This window comes from Brienomyrus brachyistius, chromosome 17 (assembly GCF_023856365.1).
Source record: "Brienomyrus brachyistius isolate T26 chromosome 17, BBRACH_0.4, whole genome shotgun sequence".
NCBI classification, from domain to species: Eukaryota; Metazoa; Chordata; class Actinopteri; order Osteoglossiformes; family Mormyridae; genus Brienomyrus; species Brienomyrus brachyistius.
Window position 1 is genome coordinate 14,953,886 of NC_064549.1, and position 19,393 is coordinate 14,973,278.

Genomic DNA, 19,393 nt, shown 5'->3' on the forward strand with positions numbered 1-19,393 from the left:
CTGGGTCTAAGCAAATAAACTTCTTCGCTGATCTCATCGTAAAGTGTTCAGGGTCCAACTGCTGACATTGTTTCCCCATTATTGAGATATATGGTCGTCATCTCAAGTCAGCCTTATTTCATGAAGCTTATTCCTTTGTTGTGATCATGTTCGTGCTTCAAAACGTGCATCTGCGTGTAACTAGTCCGCTGGAAACATCAGAGTTCACCGTACGGCCGACATATGAGAGACTTCAATATCATAATGCAAGAAGATACTGCATGAATTCTCATACTGTGGTTAATTTGAATGCAATCTCAGACTGGGTATTACATTAATGAGAGCAATTTATTACAACTGTAAACACATGGGGGCGATTGTGTGGAGACTGTGATTTAACTCCAGTTTAAATCAAGTTGAACTAAACGGCTTAACCCTCGGCTGTGTAATGATGTTCACCTGATTTCTCTGCCAAAAAAAGCAAGAGTTTAGCTAAACCAGTGCTAAATAGTTGATAAGCTAATTTGATTATTAAGTTCTGGAAACCTGCCCAAAAAAATCAGCGACTCTGAATTTTGTCAATTTATAAATGTCTTATTTGTGCTTTTGAGAAACCCAAATACATTTAGTTGATCTTTTTGATCTGAAACTGTAAATTGTAATGAGAGGACTATTACGGCCGACCAAAACGTTGACAACTCATAAATTATGTGTCCTTCTTCTTCATATTTTCTTTCCATTATTATTATTATTATTATTATTATTATTATTATTATTATTATTATTATTGTTGTTGTTGTTGTTGTTGTTGTTGTTGTTGTTGTCAGTTTTGTGGTGAATGATAGTTTGCCAAGTATATCATTTGTTTGTTTTTTCTGACATCGTTTTTGATAGTATACAGTCTGTTGAGTACACATATAAAACAAAACTTAGGAAAACATCTGTTTCTATTAAAATATCTGGAATTAATTAATTTTAAACCATATTCGCTCCATTAACGGCTAGGCCAGCAAACCTGCTCTTTCAGTTGCTTTAAACATAATAACTTGAGTTTAATGCTGCATGTATACGTTACTGTGCATTTCCAAGTCACAAAAAAATCGTATGAAATATGTCGTTTTAAAAACGCGAAATTGAAGTATATGGTTTGTCCCTTTCACGATGCCATAGTCGAGTGGGTGGAACCTGAAGTTTAGCGATGTTGTGGTGAATGGTTCCGTGTGCGTGCTTAGCTCGTTATATGAAACAAACTGACGATCATATCGCCTTATTTAGGGGACTCCGGGTTTCCGTATTACTTTGGGATTAAATATCCTCAGTAAGGTAAGGAAATATGGTATCTGTTGATTTTGTTGTCGTGGGTTAGACAGCATAGCACAGACAGTCACATGATTCCTAGGTTACTTTCAGTTGTCCATGTCATTGATCTACTTAGCAAGTAATGACAACTGTCATATCGAATTTTAATCTTTCTCAAATTAGTAAACAAGTTTAAATAACAATTAGCAGCAGATGATGTCGTTAAAAGGGGGTATTTCAACTTTGATTGCAGGTAGATTTTTAAATAGGTCTTGTTACTGCTCGTTGTCATTAGACGCTCTTTAAATTATATTGGGAAGTTAACGATCACACTAGCTAAATCGACTGGATGGCAAAATAACTAGTTGTTCTCGCTGTGTCTATCATTAGATTAGACATCGAGAAAAAAAGTTGACAGGTAAATATAACGCCCCAAATAAACTTATTTTAAAACGGCACATCTAAAAAAATCGCATTTTCCAATATTATTCGTGTTTTCCTAGATAAATTCTTGCTTGAACGTTTGCTTACTCGGGAAGCTGGGTGTGCATTCCCAGGAAAACTTAATAGGATCAGGACGTTATAGACAGACGGCAGTAGGTGGCAGTGTGGATACCTGCTCTATTTGTAACGGCGCAGGTATTAAAGGTCTGGATCAGGTGTTTTCAACCTGAATGAACGAAATGTCGGTATTATAATCCGAGTCGAGTCAAAAATGATATTAGTTATATGATCACGCATTAGTGGTAGGGTATCCCATGTTATGGTCTGTTTTCATATGGGAGTATCTGGTTAAAGAATATCTGAAAAGCCCTGGTCTAGTTGAGTTTAGATCTTACACTTTCTGCTAAATGCTGCGTCTTCTGTATCAGACCAATGTGCTTCTTCTTAGGGATGGAGAAAGCAAAACAGGAGGCGTTTGACAATGCAAGACTTCAGGTCATTAAAGATGGCTACGAAAGAGCCTTCGAGTGTATTAACAGAGGCTTGACGGAGGACGAGAGAGGCCGGAAAGAACGGGCGCTGGATATGTACCGGCAGGGCCGGCAGCATCTGCTCCGGGCGATTAGCGTGCCCTCCCAGGGGGAGGAATGCGAGGGTCCTGCTTGGGACTCAGCCCGGCAGATGCAGCGCAAGATGCAGGAGACCCTAAATAACATCACCACCCGCCTAGCCGTGCTGGAGACCACTGCGGACTCGAGGACGGTCGCAGCCAACGGGGCGCTTGGCGGAGGCGCTACGCAGCAGATGTACCCTCGGCTGCCCTCCAAGGAGAAACCGGGAAGACCCCCCTCACCCAGTGTCCGCTTCTCCAGTGACCAGCCAGCTGGGGCGGTGGGCGGGGTAACTTTAGGAGGTCACGGGCTCCCGGGGGAGCAGCCCCCAGCCTATTCCCCCCAGGCGGCGGATGGACACCTCTCAATTTCCTACGGCACTGACTCCGGCGAGTTCTCCCTGGTTGGAGACGAGTTCTACACGCAGGCTTCCAGGATGGCATCTGCACCGCAGAGCCTAGGCGAAGATGGAGAGGAGCTCTTATTTCTGCCTCGGGGGGTGCAGATTTTTTTTGTCTCCCCTGACGGTCAGGTCAGCGCACCTTCGTACCCGGGCTACCTGCGGATCGTCAAGTTCAGTAACGAGCGCTCGGAGAGAACCCCAAACCGGCCTCCTGCCTTCCTGCAGGTAAGAGGTCGGGGATGCTGCGTGCTGCATGGCTGCTGTCAAACGAGCTGCACCGGGTTCTCTCAATAATCACATGTAACTTTCCATCCAGACCTGCACCATGTGCGATGTTTCCTTGTTAATAATCACTTGCTACCTGCGTGTTTATTGTATTTTCAAAAGCAACCATGTATATTCTGCTATTTTGAAATCTGGGCGATGAAAGTTTCCCGTAATAATACCCCCCCTCCCCCCCCCCCCACCGAAGTTCTGAAATACCACGGTATCCCATATTACTGTAAAACCACCAAAGCCAAATTAAGTTTCACAGAAGCACTTTTATTCTGTCTTGGGGAGATTTAGCAAGCTATGAAATGTTCCTTTTCAGGATTATACAAATTTTTAACATATACTACATAAAATTTAGGGCCACTCCTTTTGCATGAGCCGTGCGCCGCTATCCCAGCCAATCGAAATCATTCTTGTCCTCACCGTTGGACTCTCTCATAGGCAGTGTGGCACATTTTGTGAGAATTTTAACAAAGATGAGTGAGGAGGAGGAAAGTGAACAACACCTGGCCACCGAAAGATGATAGTGAGCGAAAGCAAGTGATTCGTCAGCACTGCTTTGTGGTCTTTGGCACAGATCAGGGCAACACCTCCCATTAGAGAGACTTTATTTGTAGATAGTAAGTTCCATTTTAGCTAACACCAGGCTGACGCGTATGTCTTTACTTACAGGTGATGATCCACTTGTCAGTCCTACATATAACGGTTCTTTAACTGTTAAACACGTTTTATTGTCCTCCTTTTAACTCCCTGAGTTGCCATTTCACTGACTAATTTAAAAGATGCTTTTTAGTAAAGTCAGTCCAGAGGCTTTTTTGGATCCTTCATCAAAAGCTAATCTTGGGAATTTTATTAGATTTACCGTTTGCGCATTAGTATCGATGATGTTTTTAGCTTTTTGATTCTTCACTCTGCTGTTTTGATACCCGTTTACGTTAACGATAAATATAGCCTGAGGTGCTGGCTAAATTGTTTGTGTAAATATTACAACATTTATCACAAAATATTTGACATTTATCCAGTTTTGTGCAGCCCTTGTTGCGATGAAATGCTTGTTACTTGAACTCTCGTGTCGTTCAAACTCTTCCTCAGTCAAACCGCCTGATGCAAGTGATATCATCCTGGGAAAGTCCGAATATTTAGCTCACGATGTATTTTGGAATCAGTCAGTGACATTTTAAGGTATTATAGGATGTCCTAACATCTATCTTTAGAACTGACTCTTTGGGTAATGTAGACCTATTTAGAGTAACTATCAGTTGGTTTTATATGTTCTTGTCATAAATTCAGGTCTCAGAAGTAGTAGCAGAAATAGACTAAAAGCCTCGGCCTTGTTATTGTACAAAAACTAATCTAGGCGGTGATTTATTATTATTATTTTTGAATGCTGCTGCAAAGCAATGACAGAAGACAGCCAACGGTAATGCTGCCATGGCCTCTTACCATACATGTGTGACATCACCTCAGTAGATAAGGGTGCCTCTTTCAGTTGAACGTGTGCAGCAGGTGACGCGGTCAGTACAGAGAGAACAATCGATGATGACGCTACTGTGCTGTGGGCTGTCGGCTTGGCTGCTGCCACATTCGGCACTAAAAATCACTAAGAAATGGTGATGTCTTTCCTTCATTCTGGTTGCGTTACATTGCTCTCAGAGCTGAAGTCGTTCAACAGCAGTCATTCTTTTCTTTCTTTTTTTTTCCTTCCTGCACGTTCAGCGATTGCATCTGTATCCAAGTAACTTTTGCCCCATCTCCTGATGGTCTCCTGACCAGGAGCCAAGCCAGGAGGAGCAATACAGGGGAAAGGGATGGATGGAAATTATGTCTTCATGAAAACACATTCGGGGAAAACACGCAATGTGAAAAATATGTGGGTGAAACAGCCATGAAACATTCTGTAGCTGACGAGCATTTGTTTGCCGTTCCACAGGTGTGTGACTGGCTGTACCCGCTGATGTCCAGAGACTCTCCTGTTCTTCTGTGTAACACTGGAGTCTTCATGTTCCCAGACATGATGGCCCCAGTGTCAGGTTCCTACGTGGGTGTGGTTCTATCCTCAGAGCTGCCTTTGTCAAGCAGGGAGCTGTTTCAGGACCTCCTCTCACAGCTTACTGACCTGAAGGTCCAGGTGAGTTCCACCTGGTCTCCCTGTTGCACCATGCACCTCATCACCTGATACAACCACAGATGCATGACTGGAGCATCAACAGGTGTATACCCCTCCCAGTCACCATTACTCATGTGCTGCTGTCCGTTATGATGAATTCACTGTGTGAATTAAGTAGTTAGAACTTATTTGTACTGCCACAGACTGGTACTCAGTTTGCGCAAAGGAAGCATGGTTTGAATCACTGGTGACCACTTGTGTGTCTTTTCAGATTTCAGGTGTATTTGAGACATTAAGAGATGTTATTAAGAAGGTACCAAGCAGTATGGCACCATTGAATGTCAAGCATATATTTTTTTATAGTTAAACCATAGATTTTGACCTTTTCTAGAAGGTTTCATGACTTTTAACCCAGTTCTGGTCTTTATAACGTCCTCTTGCAACACATAGTTCTACTTAGTGGAAAATGCTGGGGACTATGGCAGGATGGGAGGGGTAGTGAGTTAGATTTAAGGGGTGTTTTTGGATTCAAAGTAATTCACATGTTACAAAGAACTAATGAGTTTATAAGACTGAACGGTTCTGTTAATTATTGTTACAGGCTAGGATCCGATTAGAAAACCGATTATAATATAGTTCTTGAACAGCCTCTAAACCAGTGGCATTTCTAATATAATATGCCCAGTTGTTATAGTTTAATTTCCAGGATCAGGAAAATGAATTGAAATGGAAATAGGCTGTTTGCATTTGCCTGTTCGGGGTGTTCCCTAAGCAGGAAGCTGACTTTCTCTGAAACCTGGTGCTTGATGATTCACATGGTGCATAGAGCATTTGCCTTTGCCTCCTACCGCATGCCCTTGCCTGACCTCGTAGGCAACCCTTTCCAGAAGCCTCGCAGGCACTGACAGTCCAAGAGCTTGTAGCATATCCCATGTCCTGCTGCTCTTTCATAGATGTGGCAGAACTCCCAGCTTCAGCATGTCTAGGGAATGAGACATAGCAGAAGGCATGGAGAGATAATCAGATATAATGCTGTCACTGGAACACTGCAGAGCTATTTGTTTCAGCTCTGGACTATGGACTTAAGGTTTATCTGGTTGTGTAATGAAAAAGTCCAAGGGTTACAGTAGCATTACCTCCATTGGAATCTCAAACCTTGCAGGCTTCTGATTGTGCGGGGTTTTCAGACAAATATTACAAAGGTCAGGTCCATATCCCAAACCAGGTCATCTGAGAGGGAGGTCTCTATGGCAGCTGACAAAGAGCAACTGACCGGCTTTGTTTGGCCCTCGTGATGTGCACCAAAGGATACATTTGTGGGGAATGCCTTATTGTTATGAGGACCACAATTGGGGCATTGTACAGTAGAGTGTGTTTGGAGCAGCAGTGAGAAGCTCATTGTAGCTTTGTTTATAGGGCAGGATCCAGAGAAGGATGCATGAAAGGATACATGACCAAGTTCTGACTCATCAGATACTTAAATACATAAAACTCTGAACTACTGCGTGTTTTCTGATCATATACAGTACAGGCCAAAAGTTTGGATACACCTTCTCATTCAATGTGTTGTCTTTATTTTCATGACCATTTACATTGGTAGATTCTCACTGAAGGCATCAAAACTATGAATGAACACACGTGGCGTTACGTACTTAACAAAAAAAGGTGACATAACTGAAAACATGTTTTATATTCTAGTTTCTTCAAAATAGCCACCCTTTGCTCTGATTACTGCTTTGCACACTCTTGGCATTCTCTCGATGAGCTTCAAGAGGTAGTCACCTAAAATGGTTTTCCAACAGTCTTGAAGGAGTTCCCAGAGGTGTTTAGCAAGTGGCGATCTTCAGTAGTCTTCGTGTTGACATGGTATTCTATTTGTAAATCTGATCGATAGGGAATTGTCATGGGTGCTGAGAAATGTGTATTGTGCATCAAAGGCCCCAGGTGAGCCAGGAGATACCATGAACCTCAGCCAAAAGGTCCCCTTCGCCCCCCCAATCCCAGTAGAGGGGCCTGCAGAGGAAGAGAAGTCAATTCCAGAATGGAGCGAGAAGGTGGCCCATGGAATCCTCACCGGTAAGTCAGAGAGACAGAAGGCAGTATCCAGCAGCCAAGTCAAATGATCTCAAGACAAGTAATTTTAGCCTTGATTAGGAAAGGTACTTACTTTTACGGCTTACTTTGAATATATGCTTACGTTTGCTTTTTTTTGTCGTTTTTTTGGATATATATGATTTGTTTAGTCATATTGTACTACATTCTTTCCTTGATGTTTCTCTTTGATATTCCATTGGTGCAGGTGCTTCATGGCTGAGCTGGGGATTGGTCAAAGGAGCAGAATACACCGGCAAAGCCATCCACAAGGGGGCGTCCAAACTGAGGGAACACATAACACCAGAGGACAAACCTGCGGCAGTCAGCCCCACAGTCTCCAAAGGGCTGCATGTTGCAAAGCAGGCCACTGGGGGTGCTGTCAAAGTCAGTCAGTTTCTTGGTGAGAGAGGAGGTGATTTCTTGTACCAGGTTGATTACTGTTAGCCTAGTCTTGTCTCAAGTAAAAACATGACTACACTTTTTATGAAATGATAAAAGGATGTTTTCCCAATGAAAGAATACATGGGGAGGTAGAATATGGGCAAGGTTTAACAGTCATAAGGTTTAACAGATTATTATTATTAGTTGATTTCTTATAATTAGTACTGAGGCTTGGCAGCCATCTTTGAAATGATCGTAAATGCTAGTGTAGCGCAGCATTCTTCCACTTCTGCCCTGACTCTGAGGCACTGTTGCTGCAGTGGATGGTGTTTGCATGGTGGCCGGCTGCGTGGGCCGGGAGCTGGCGCCCCATGTGAAGAAGCACGGTCTGAAGCTGATCCCAGAGTCGATGAAAAAGGACAAGGACGGGAAGTCCACCGTCGACGGGGCCCTGGTGGTGGCTGCCAGCGGCGTACAGGGTGCGGCAGCCTTGATCTATCCGCCGATACTGCGCATGTCTGGACGCTGTGCTGGAGCTCAGGATGGCACTTACAGCTGTCTTTCTGCATTGTGGTTACCTTATTCCTCATCATCCTCTCTATGAAGTATTGCTCTCCTCATTCGAGAATAAATAATAATAAAGAACATGATCAGAGGTGGAGAGTTCAAGCCCAGGAAATACGAATCCAAACCGAGATTTTGTTTGTCAAACAGTTGAGTGTAAGGAATCACAGAGTACTCAACTGTTTGGTTGAAGCAAACTCTTGGTCTAGATTTTTACTTTTTGGACCTGAATTATCTACCTCAGCATTATTAATAGTTTTACCTAGATTTATTTTCGTGTTCTGCCTCCAGGCAGGTTAATAGAGCTACATTAAGCTGAAATTTTGGATAAATGTTGGGCTAAAGTTGGTGTTCATGATAATTCTTTTCTCTCTCATCATCACCTACAGGTTTTCTTGTCTTTCCATGAAGACCTGAAATACTAAGCTTATAGCCACTGCAATAATTTAACTTGTGTTTCAAGTTATATGGAGAATATCCACCTTGTTCAGTCTGAGGGTTTGTGCTTCACTGCAGACCACCCCTGACCTAACATCCTTGCAGGTTTTGCGACCATGTGGAATGGCTTAGAAGAGGCTGCCAAGAACATCGCCAAGAGTGTAGCGTCTGAGACCGTCACCACTGTGAAGTACAAGTAAGCCCTCTGCATGTGTTCAATTCCCTGTGAGCCCCGAGTGCTGCTGTGCAGGCCACCCATACTTTCTTGGACTTACTTTTGCAGAATTTCAGTGTCTTGATTTGATTGGCGTTGCAGAATTTTGCAAAAGGGGGAGAAAAAACACCAAGCACTTACCTCTTGTGTTCCTTTCCCTCCCCTTATTTTGCAGATATAGGGGTCTTCAAAAGATCTTAGACACTCCCGGCGACGCTAAGATAAAACCAAATTAGGACCCGTTCGTAGACACGGCTGCGGGCATGCCGGTTTCTCACTAGTGCATTTCGGTGATGGGAGATTCTGTGACCAGCTGTGTGCAGCAGAACAGCTGAGAAATGGGACTGGCTGTACTGTCATGCCACATCGGGCTTTGCAGACTCTGAATGCTAATCGTGTTAAAAACCTTGAGTCTAACAGGATCTAAAGGCTGCGTGACTTTCTTTGTCTGCACCTGCAGGTGTTTTCACCAGTAATTCTCTGTGATCATTAAAGAGTTTAACATTTTTTAATTTGGTCATTATTCAAATAATCAATGATCTATATGCAATGACCAGAATACACAGAAATAAACGCAGGCAGTTTAATACCTTTAAAGTTGTTAGGTTTAAAGTGACTAAATCTAATAAAATCTACTTATTAACACCGGTGTTATTCCTGGCTTTTTAAGGAGGCTGATAATACTGATCAGTTTTGCATAAAACTCCATAATAATGGACTCTTTTGCATTTAAATTTCAGAAGTTAATCTTTGGAAATACTACCCTAATCTGCTGGATGCTTGGCTTGGGCTCCTCGTGACTGCATGCTGCCTATGTGTGTCTCCCTTTGTGCCATGTGGCGATCCCTGTACTTGTCCTTTGGTCCTCTCCTCCTCACCTGCTCTTGATTGTTTGTGGTCAAGGTATGGGCCAGAGGCGGGGCATGCTACCGACAACGCGGTCAACTCTGCCATTAACGTGGGCGTCACGGCCTTCAACGTTGACAACCTGGGCATCAAGGCCATGGTGAAAAAAACCGGCAAGCAGACAGCTCAGGCCATCCTGGAGGAATACAAAGTCCAGGAGAAACCGAACCCAGACTTGGAGAAGAAGGAATGAATAGCCTACATTCTTTTTCTAACTTAATATACTTACCCTTTCTTAGAGCCTTAATATATACCTATATTCTTAAAAAGATTTGAAAGCGTTATATTTTATTAATATCAGATTCAGTACCTGAGTTTGTGTTTTAGAATTTTATATATCTGCTAAGCACTTTAATACTCAGTTTCCTATGTGAAGAATTTGGTTGAAGTTTGAATAAATTTTAGGCCTTAGATTTACAGATACTTTATTTTTGACTCTACCTTTGAGGTGGTGGGACTGCGTCAGACAAAGCCTTGTGAGATTGTGTGTTTCTTCCCGTTTGTCTCTTGTTTGACAGCAAGGACAGCTACTATGCAGAATTGTGCATTTGTTAACCACAAATGTGTGCATAATCGCATTTGTTTTTGTGGCGTTTAGTTTGTTCCTGCATTTATAAGCTCAAACAACATCTGTCAGTACTGCTGTTTAACTGAACAATGGATGAAAAGATGCATAACAATAGTTAAAAACAAAAGTGTTTTTAAGATTCTTGGTGGGAGGAGACTTGGGGACCGCGCCTATACTACACAGAACTGAGGTGTTGGTCAGAAGTGTTTGTGTCAAGCGTTTGCTTTTGTGTTGCATTCATATGACAATATGTAGAAATGTTGGTGTGTGTATCTCATTCCAATTTGCCTACTGAATTATATGTGCTATTCAGGCTAGACAGACCTTAGCACAAAGAATAATTTCCTGTGGGAAAAACAAATGTGCAATGAAGCTACCAGAGATTTAGACTCTTCTGGAAGTGTTTTTGAGGAGGGTGTATTGCAATAGCTATTTTATTTAATTATTTTTTTTGTGAATCTTGATGTGCGAGTTGAAATGTCCGTAGTACATATGTGAATATGAATCCCAGTGTCAGCCTGGTTGTTTAAGTTCTCCACAGGAACTGCTCTGAGATACTAACCAGTTTAAGGTCTTAAAAAAATCGAAGCCGTTTCCATTTTCCAAGCAAAGGCATAACGGTGTAATGTCCTGTGATTGTTAAATTCTATCTGTTTACATACCTGCCTCAAAGACTTGATGAGAAAGACCAGGAAAATGGTATGTTTAATGATGCAATGTCCACTATTCAATACTAAACTTGCGACTCTGCCTATTTTTGTTAGAACACCCTATGCATAGGTAAAGGGATGTATTAAAGATGCTAAAACTAGAAAATGCTTATTGACTCCTCATTCCTGTTCTCTATATGTCAAATAATGATAATAGGATTTTAGTGAAGTGTCAGAAAGCTTAACTTGGATTTTTAACTGTCCTGTTCTAGGGATTGTTCTATTTGAAATTTGTGGATGGAAAGTGTTGTCTTTCATTAGGTGAGCAGTTATGAAATTTTGATGGATTTTATTCTGTTTCACCAGCAAAGTACCTTTACCTAACTAGACAAACTGAACAACCTTTGCAAGCTGACTTGGATAAAGTGTCCAAAACAGCATTATTGACTGTTCCTTTTCTCGCCACAGCATGCCCACAAAATCCAGGAAAAAGCAACACCTGGGCTAATGTGATACTCGCCAATGATTCCTTCGCAGCGAACGAGTCTCTATAGAAATTATACACTCTCGTTCACTTCCCTGCAAAGATTTTTTTCAGTTATTCCGTTTATCCCCAGAAATATGATGTGGATGCTGCTTCCCGCCTCCACTATGGCCAATGCGAACCAGTGACATATGTAAGGGCGTTCCACGAGCAAGCATATGATTGGCTGGAAACTAAATCTCGGATTCTACCTATATTCCTACAGTAAACAAACGAACGAGAAGGCAGTATGTACCCCCACCCCCCCGCAGAACCCACTCCCTCATCAACACAGTCGTTCTTTCGGGTCTCTCATTTTCGTTCTGAACGAGTTGGTGAACGTAACACTCAGATGCCCCTGTTGGTCATGACTGAACGACAGAACCGTACCTCGGTGGTGACTGAAATACACCATCTACTGGTGCAGTATATAGCCTACATGTGTAGTGACTTCCCGGATGCTGCAATTGGATTTTAGAGAAACATATTCACGACAAAAAAAAACGATTTTAACTAATGTTGTTTAGTGTGAACTTCTTGGCTGACTATTTGATGAGCTGTTAGGTTTGCGTTTTTGACAAACATGAGTAACTAAAGTACAATGTTGCCAAGACTTAGACTATAATTCAATAACACATATTTTTCTAACATGACTGGTAATTTTGCTTACTCCTTACAACTGTTTAGCCTAAATAATAGGCTATTTAGATATATCGGAGCACAAGTGATTCAGATCTATTTTATGCGAACAGGAAGCGTCACTGAACGAGCTAGCTGGTGAACTCCATTAAATGAACTGTATCTAAAAGAAGTCAATATCTAAAACGCCACTTGAAGCTGAAATGGGAAGATTTTTTGATGGGTTTTTAATTCTATGATGATTTAATTTGGGTTTGTGAAATAGGAAGGAAAGCACAGAATACAAATTAGACCCAGAACATAATCCGTTGAGAAAACGTTCTAACGATATTTTTGTCGTTTTCATCGCTGTGTATTAAGTTGTCTGTTTTGCGTTTCATTTGTATCTCCCATAGAGGGTTTTGAATGAGATGGTGCTTAATCGCGGTCTGCGGTCACTTTAGATAAAAGTAATTTAATTGAAAAGCACCTGAGTTCAATGACGCGCCACTTTTTGCAAGCGTGCGGCGCATTTCCACGCGGACTCGAAATGACTGCCTCTCACGAGCCGCAGACGTATCCCGCTAGCAGGGTAAGGCGCGTGATTTCCCACGTGTTCCGTCACGCTCGGCAATTAAACACGGGTATTTCCTAATAAGCACCGTGCAACTTCGTATAAAGTTAATGTTTGTCCGATTGCTGTTTTATACCCCTCTTTGGTTTTGTGGCTATTTAGTGCTCCCGGATATATGGAATGTGGTTTTGTTCGGCTAACGTTTCAGTACTCACTGGCTTATAGTCACAATAAATCCCAAAATTCCTGAACGCGATTATGTCGCCATCAACTGGGATGACTATTTCGGTGTTTAAAATGGGTTTTTTGAGATGTATAGTAATTGCATAAATTGGGGTCGTTTACAAAATAATCATAGCTTTTATTGTGTTGGGGTAGGGGCGCACGGGGCCCTACTAGCCATCTGGCATGCTGAGCATTTTCCCGGTGCCCTCGGCAAAATTTGTAAAAATTTCTTACAATTCGTTTTAATATGTGTTGGACCTGTATGGGTAAAACTCCATGGCTGATTTTTAATCCCAGTCCAGCTCTGCTTGTGCACCGAATTATTTTGAAATGCAGGGGCAATTCTGGGTAGAGCCCCGTGCCAACATGCGTGGCCCTCCTAAATACGCATGTTACTTCGGTTTTTGTTATTTTTACTATTAATTACATTTATATAAGTGGGCTAAAATTTTGTGTGCTGGGAACAGGCCAAACACAAACGTAAGCACCTTTACTTACGCGTGTGCGCCGGGTTGTCCACTAACTTTAGTTAGTGAAAAGCGAAATTAATGACAGAAAGTCAGTATGAAAAAGAAGGCAGTGCGTCACATATTTGTAAAAAATGTAAAACGTAACTGCAAAGTATGTTTTTCAAAATTGTCTTTTGCTTCTTACAACTGACAACTGCACCCCCCACCCCCGTCAGAAGAACTGTCCGCCGTCTGCCCCCCTAGTTGTAATGGTCTAAAACCTCCTCTGTCGATATAAGTATGAACTCAAACCTTACCCGAGTATTCCTGATTTCCTAACAGATGTACACTAGAAGCAGTATACTGTAGCTTTACGTGAACTTCATGCTGCTCAAATGTAATCTCTGTTGGCTCACTTACATTATGAATTATTAATCAGTGAGTAACCAATTTCCTCTTTTTTTTGTCGTTTGTTTTTCCTGTTTTTATTTGTAGAAGGGTATCAATGTTCTGCTTGTTGGTGACTCAGACAATGTTACGGAGACATCTCGCCTCCTTTGGGAGACCTTACCAAGCTTTGGAGAGGTTGGGCTCATGCAGAGTGTTTCCCTGAGCGATGCCCCTTTCGTGGACCTTGCGGCTTTTCAGCTGTACTTATTTCATGTCCCTTCTTCCAATGCTTTGGCTGAGCTTGGAGCCCTGCTCAGTATTAGGTGAGAGAGAGTTTCTGAGACTTGCAGATACTGGTTTGGATTTCTGTAGCTATGGGTCATGGTGGTTTTTGTTATAGCTCAGAGATCGTTATCTAAAATGCTGAAAAGTTGATTACTAGTTAGTTGTCCCGCTAGAGATGAACTTCTGATTTTGCTGAATACCTCAGCAGAGCTGGTGTAGCCTTTCTCATGGTCCCTTGGTTTCACAGCAGTTTAAAAGGCTTTGGGTGACCACGGTTTAGATTTGGAAACGCTGAGCGAGGTGGTCTGTCCTTATTCATAAGCTCTTTTCATAATTGATTGTCCACAGGGAGAAACAGAGATCCGACAAAACTGTTTGCATCCTTATCATCCCAGAGCTTGGATCAGGTATGTGAAAACAGTTGTGTTTGGTTTCACGCATAGGACGACTGTCTGAATCCCAGTGTCTGTCATTTTGGAGACATCCCAGTCGGGGCTGCTGATTTTGTCCTGACCCAACCAGTAACCGTGGAGAAGATGGAGAAGGTCCTAAGAGGCTGTCGGCTTGTTACCGAGCGGGGTCAGAAACTTTAACACAGTTAACCAGGAAATTATTTCCCTAATTACATTTATGAGGTAGAGCGTGGATTTGTGTCTGCAGCCAGAAGCCTCCCCATCTCTTCACAGGCCAAAGTGACAGTAGGTGCTCCATGACTGGGATGCTGGAGCCGAGCAGACAGGATTGCCGAGGACAGCGACGAGGGGAAGGTGCTTCTGAGCACGAAAGGTCCCTATCTGTGGTCTACGGCTTACGTAAACTTGGTGAAAGTAGGAGATGATTGCTTAATTATTAATTTATGGTGTAACGGCCTGCTGGCTCTGCTCGAGGTGCATCTTCTTGAGCTCAAACTGCATTGGTAATGTTAGAAAACGCATTCTTCATTTCATAATTAACACTATAACACACACACACATTATATATATATATATATATATATATATATATATATATATATATATATATATATATATATATATATATATATATATATATATATATATCATAAAATGATCCTGCTTAAAGTTAAGGCAAGCTGTATATGTTGTAAATATTGCACATTACACCTATTTTGTCTTCCAACTGCGTGTCATGTGACTGTTTTGGTCCAGTCATAATCGAGTGATCACACCCGCTGTAAAAGCTAAGCTAGCTTCATTAGCGCAAAATGGACAATAACCCTCTTTAGTGTTCTAGAAAAATTTCAATTTTTTCTTCTCCCCCCAAATAAATAAATAAATAAATAAATCATTGTATGAACTGAACTGACATTCGAAGTCTGAACTGGACCGTGGATTTGGAGAATCTTTACACGACTGTTTTTAACATACTTCAGCTGATAACTTGCGGTGCCTAATCAACCCTGGGTGCTTATTTTTCAAGGCGCTGCTATAAATTTAGCTTCTTCAAATTAAGCAAGTACTCAAACTCACAGGGAAAATTGGGGGGGGGTTGGTCGGAGGATTGACACTCCAGCCACTAGAAAAAACTCACACTGGTCCATTCAGACTAGCGCGGTGCTGTGGTATCACCCGCTTTATGGCTGCAATCAGGTTCTCATCCCTGAGGTGGTTTGTCGTGTGCTGGTTGCAGCAATGCACTGTAATCAGCACACGTCCCTCACCTCCTCAGTACTGAGAAGAATGTACTGAGAATACTTCCCATGACCTTTAGAGACTGCGGTGCTCTCAAAGAGCCCTTCAAGTCCAGCATCATAAACATTTTCTCCCTTTTAAATGCTGAGTGCTGTTCAGAATCATAACCCTATGTCCTCTTCTGTTCAAAACACAGTTTTGATGTGGCGAGGGAAGGGATAAATTAGGTTGGTTAAGACGTTTAATCGATATTAATATATTATCTGCCAAATAAACAAAAAGGTCACTTACTATTGTGTGCGCTGTTTTGCATTTAATTCAACATGCTGCCAACGTCACATTATTGTAGGTATGTTCTAGTTGCATTTAATGGCCGGTTCCTGCTTTCACTTCACTTTTCCTTGTGGTGTTTCAGCTCTGAGGGTGATGATGGAGGAGAGCCCTTTGAGATACCCTGGAGGTGTGACTCCCCCCCAGTTACAGAAAGCAACATGCATGCGCTGCTGCACTCCCAGAAGGAGCAAAGGAGGAGGTGAGGAGAGCCGACATTAATCAAACAGACATGCACATATATTAAGATGTATGTGAGTTGATTATCCTTTCTGCATCCTTTCACACATGAGGATTTCATGTTGTATTTAAGCTCAAGTTAGAGCAAATGTAGTGAAATATAAGCACCAAGCTGTGTTAACTATCTGTCACTGTCATGATAGGCTTCAGATCAAAAATTGCTGCAGTCGTCTCCGGGAGTTGCTGCCGTTCGTCAGCCAGCGGCTGGACATCGCATCCATCCTGGAGCTGACGGTGTCCTACGTGGGCTATCTGCAGCAGCGCCTGCCAGCAGACATTTTGCAAAAGGTCACCCAATGTCACATATGCGCCTTCTTGGGGATTATTATAGAATTACCACCAGTGTTTGTTTATACATGAAAGTTATGATTGTCCAGAGGTCCGTATGTCAGAATCTGTCAGTTTGCATGATGGTTTATAGTTTGTCAACTGGGAAAGGACGCAGTAGTATGTTGCCTTTTTTGGCCAGTTGTATGGGATGTATAGATGAGAAATAAATGTTTTTGAATTTCAGGTAGTCAAAACTCTTGAGGAGACCAAGCCAAATACCTGGTATAAGTCTGCCAAAGCTCCCAGAAAAAGGTTAGGCAGTTCTACTTCTTCCTTGACAAAGATGTGGTGGGGTGGACTGGGGGCAGTAATGACCTTTAAAAACCTGGAATCATGGTTATAAATTCAGTCAGCAGAGGATCCTGGGGAGGGGGCTGCCTTGGGGCCCTGTGTCTGATGTGGGCGGTGCTCGCTGAGCTGGACGTTGGTCACATTTCACATGGTACTTTTGTTATACAGGATTTGAATTTTGTTTCTCTAGAATTCAAAAGCAAAATTAAAGTGTCTGTACAGCATCCATCACTTTGGGCCTTTTATCCTAGTCAGAGTCAGGCGGGGCTGAAGCCCAGAGCCCCTCCTTGGCAGAACAGTGATGGGGGGCACTGTAGCGGGATGGCAGCTTGTGCATTGCAGGACTCAGACACGCATAATGCACTCATGGGCTTCCGTTATATGTGGATATTTGTGAAGAATTGAACTTCCTATTGGGACAGCATGGTGGTTCAGTGGTTAATACTGCTGCCTCACAGCAAGAAGGTCCTGGGTTCGGTCCCCGATTTGATCATCGGACATTTCTGTGTGGAGTTTGCATGTTTCCCTCGTGTTTGCGTGGGTTTCCACCAGGTGCTCCGGTCCCCTCCACGACTAGAGTTGGGATTAAGTGGTTACATTATGGATGGGTGAACTTCCTGTTGATGTTCCTTTGCCATTTTAGTTCTTTTAAATTGTTTATGATAACAATCTTGTTATACAAGACAGACGTTCCTTTTCATGTGACCGATACATTGTGCATGGTGTGAGATTTGTTTAAATGTCTGATGCTTACTCTTATCGACTTCACAGAAAACATGCACTGAAAGAGAAATCCACAATCAAACTGACTTCAGCTGATGAAGATTTTGCAGATGGTATTCATTCACTTGTCATTTGTTAAAACAGGAGTTGCCTTGCAGCTTGACTGCCAGACACATGACAGTTTGTGTAACCTGTGGTCGTCTTTGTAGATTTCATCGCAGCCCACGTTTTGGGGAGGCACATCCGGCCCAGGACCGGGACGAGTCTGGCCCCCTGCCCTGTGATGGCTAGCCAGCTGTACGTCCCGCCTCTAGACCTGAATCCTACCTCTGCCCATGGCGCCATGTGGCAGCCCACCTGTCCTCCATTCAGTAACCCCGTGCTGATGACTGAGGCCTGTGACCCACCAGAGTATATATATCAGCCACCTTCTATCTTCCTAACGGGGACCACAAATGCAACATTTGCCCCCCAACTAAGTCTCGACCCAAACTCCTCCCACCCAGGAATGTTAAACCAGTTTTCTAGCCTGCCAGCCGTATTAGATCAGAACTCTTCTCCACTGTCTGGGCTAGACCCAGCTTGTCCTTCTGGTCCTACAATCATGATGAATAAGAGCTTCACGGTTACGGCCGCCCCGGATGAGCTGTCCAACCCTGCAGCGGTCGTTACCCAGCCATCCCCTCTGCTGGCAGCCCCTGAAAGTACTGCAGAGACCAGCTCCTTTGCTCCAGCTACCTCCTGGATGGAGCTCCTAACATCACAGTTGGTCCATGAACCTTCCAGCCACGTTCTGCCAAGCTACAACCCTTTCTTTGGGCTCAGCAATGCGCCCCCTCCACTTCAGAACCCCAACCCTGGGTTCCAGCTCTCTCCCTGCTTGATCTCTAGCCAGGCCCAGTGGACTTCTAGTGAGAGCCCACACCGTTCTGCCATGGCCCACCCTCCGCAATGTTTTTCCCAGGATTCAGTGCTTCTTGACTCGCCTCATGCTCTTCATGCACAGAGTCTAACCAGCCATTCAGGCATGGCTCACACGTCAGTAGAAACCCCCAGAATGGAATCGCACAGTGAGCATCACACAGAGTGCTGTGAAACCAGCTTGACTGATGCAAACTTGTATACAGATAAAGACCTCACCTCAGTCTTCGATGAATTGGTGCCAGTTTCTTTTGACAGCTATTGAAATGGCAGGTCTCTTCGTGACTTGGATCTAAACCCTGTGTCCTGCATAATTTTTATGTTTTTTTTTTTATTCACCAGTAAAGTGTAGACATCTTTCTTCTTAAGCAGTGAGTGGGTTAGGTTTGCTTCTTTTTTTTTACATTTTTACACTTGAATGCTTTTTGTTTTTTCAGGACAGAATTGAAGCGAGGGAGCCATGTACAAAAGGTGTTAATCTATATGCTGCCTTTATTTTCCCATTTACCATTGTTGCTTTAAGCCTATTTGCCAAAAATAAATGTGGGTAAAGTAGCCAGAAATGTTTGTATGTCATGGTATATTTCTACATTTTAAAGCACGTTTAGCTCACATTTGATACACTTCAACATATTTTCTTGTATATCAAAATATAAAATCTGTTTATAATATATGTAATACATACTATATAACACACTGCAGCAACTGTATAAGACTGTAAGTAGTGTGTGTGTGTGTGTTGATGGCAGGGGGTTACGAAAATATGTAATATCCAATCACGATGAAAAATGCTTAAACATTTTTTGGGATACTGCAATCCATTCCTTCGGAGAACACGAGAAATATCGGATTTTTGTGATCATAAGGAAGCAGGTCTGCATATTCTCCTTTATTTATGAATTATTCACGTG

At 42.6% G+C, this 19,393-nt stretch overlaps 1 protein-coding gene across 2 annotated transcripts; it reads left to right on the plus strand.

Annotated features, from left to right (window-relative positions):
* Positions 1 to 1,156: 1,156 nt before the first annotated feature.
* Positions 1,157 to 19,045, plus strand: spartb (spartin b). Of its 2 annotated transcripts, none has more exons than XM_048980159.1 (15): positions 1,157 to 1,302; positions 2,171 to 2,961; positions 4,940 to 5,137; positions 7,054 to 7,192; positions 7,416 to 7,622; positions 7,912 to 8,070; positions 8,699 to 8,789; positions 14,344 to 14,402; positions 14,476 to 14,574; positions 14,682 to 14,781; positions 16,063 to 16,179; positions 16,361 to 16,505; positions 16,732 to 16,799; positions 17,610 to 17,674; positions 17,771 to 19,045. In XM_048980159.1, exons 2-15 carry the CDS (start codon positions 2,173 to 2,175, stop codon positions 18,745 to 18,747), a joined length of 3,213 nt encoding a protein of 1,070 aa, XP_048836116.1. In that variant the 5' UTR covers positions 1,157 to 1,302; positions 2,171 to 2,172; the 3' UTR covers positions 18,748 to 19,045. The 2 variants fall into 2 exon arrangements, with proteins under 2 accessions (XP_048836116.1, XP_048836117.1); XM_048980160.1 differs by having other exon boundaries at positions 7,416 to 7,610.
* The last annotated feature ends 348 nt before the right edge of the window (positions 19,046 to 19,393 follow it).

What these genes read in the sequence shown, in the direction of transcription:
- spartb (XM_048980159.1), top strand. Translation starts at nt 2,173, where the DNA reads ATGGAGAAAGCAAAACAGGAGGCGTTTGACAATGCAAGACTTCAGGTC. An exon ending in GGCCTCCTGCCTTCCTGCAG is followed by an intron (nt 2,962 to 4,939) that starts GTAAGAGGTCGG and finishes GCCGTTCCACAG; the next exon opens with GTGTGTGACTGGCTGTACCC. An exon ending in GTCACCACTGTGAAGTACAA is followed by an intron (nt 8,790 to 14,343) that starts GTAAGCCCTCTG and finishes GATTGTCCACAG; the next exon opens with GGAGAAACAGAGATCCGACA.